General features: G+C 57.9%; 1 protein-coding gene across 1 annotated transcript in view; it reads left to right on the plus strand.

Moving 5' to 3' along the window:
- The window catches only part of LOC104500267 (fatty acid-binding protein, heart-like), a gene marked incomplete at its 5' end in the record, with an annotated part of 3,435 nt that overhangs the window by 2,351 nt on the left and 723 nt on the right, over nucleotides 1-361 (plus strand). The window contains one exon of the mRNA XM_010143920.1: nucleotides 219-320. Coding sequence (XP_010142222.1) covers nucleotides 219-320 — 102 coding nt within the window. The remainder of the gene's footprint in view (nucleotides 1-218; nucleotides 321-361) is intronic.

The following is a 361-nucleotide window of genomic DNA, read 5'->3' on the forward strand; positions in this document are numbered from 1 at the left end:
TGTGTCGCAGCTGTCGGCCATAGCTGGATCCAGACCATGATGAACAGGGCTGAGGATGTCTGTCAGGATGCTGCCAGATGGAACCTGGCAGTGGCACCCGCAGCCTGTCCCTGAGCCCTGGGCTCTGGGGTGAGCACGAGGACACCCAGCATCATCCCTTCAAGGGTCAAAGCCCCCAAAACCAAGAAACCCCAGCGGGTCTCGCTCTCTCCCTGCAGTCCGTGGTCACCCTGGATGGAGGCAAACTCGTTCACGTGCAGAAGTGGGATGGGAAGGAGACATCGCTGGTCCGGGAGCTGAAGGACGGGAAATTAATTCTGGTAAGGAACGAGAAATGGTTTAAATTCAGGGGGGTTCAGGG

Source organism: Buceros rhinoceros, unplaced genomic scaffold, assembly GCF_000710305.1.
Source record: "Buceros rhinoceros silvestris isolate BGI_N320 unplaced genomic scaffold, ASM71030v1 scaffold15670, whole genome shotgun sequence".
NCBI classification, from domain to species: Eukaryota; Metazoa; Chordata; class Aves; order Bucerotiformes; family Bucerotidae; genus Buceros; species Buceros rhinoceros.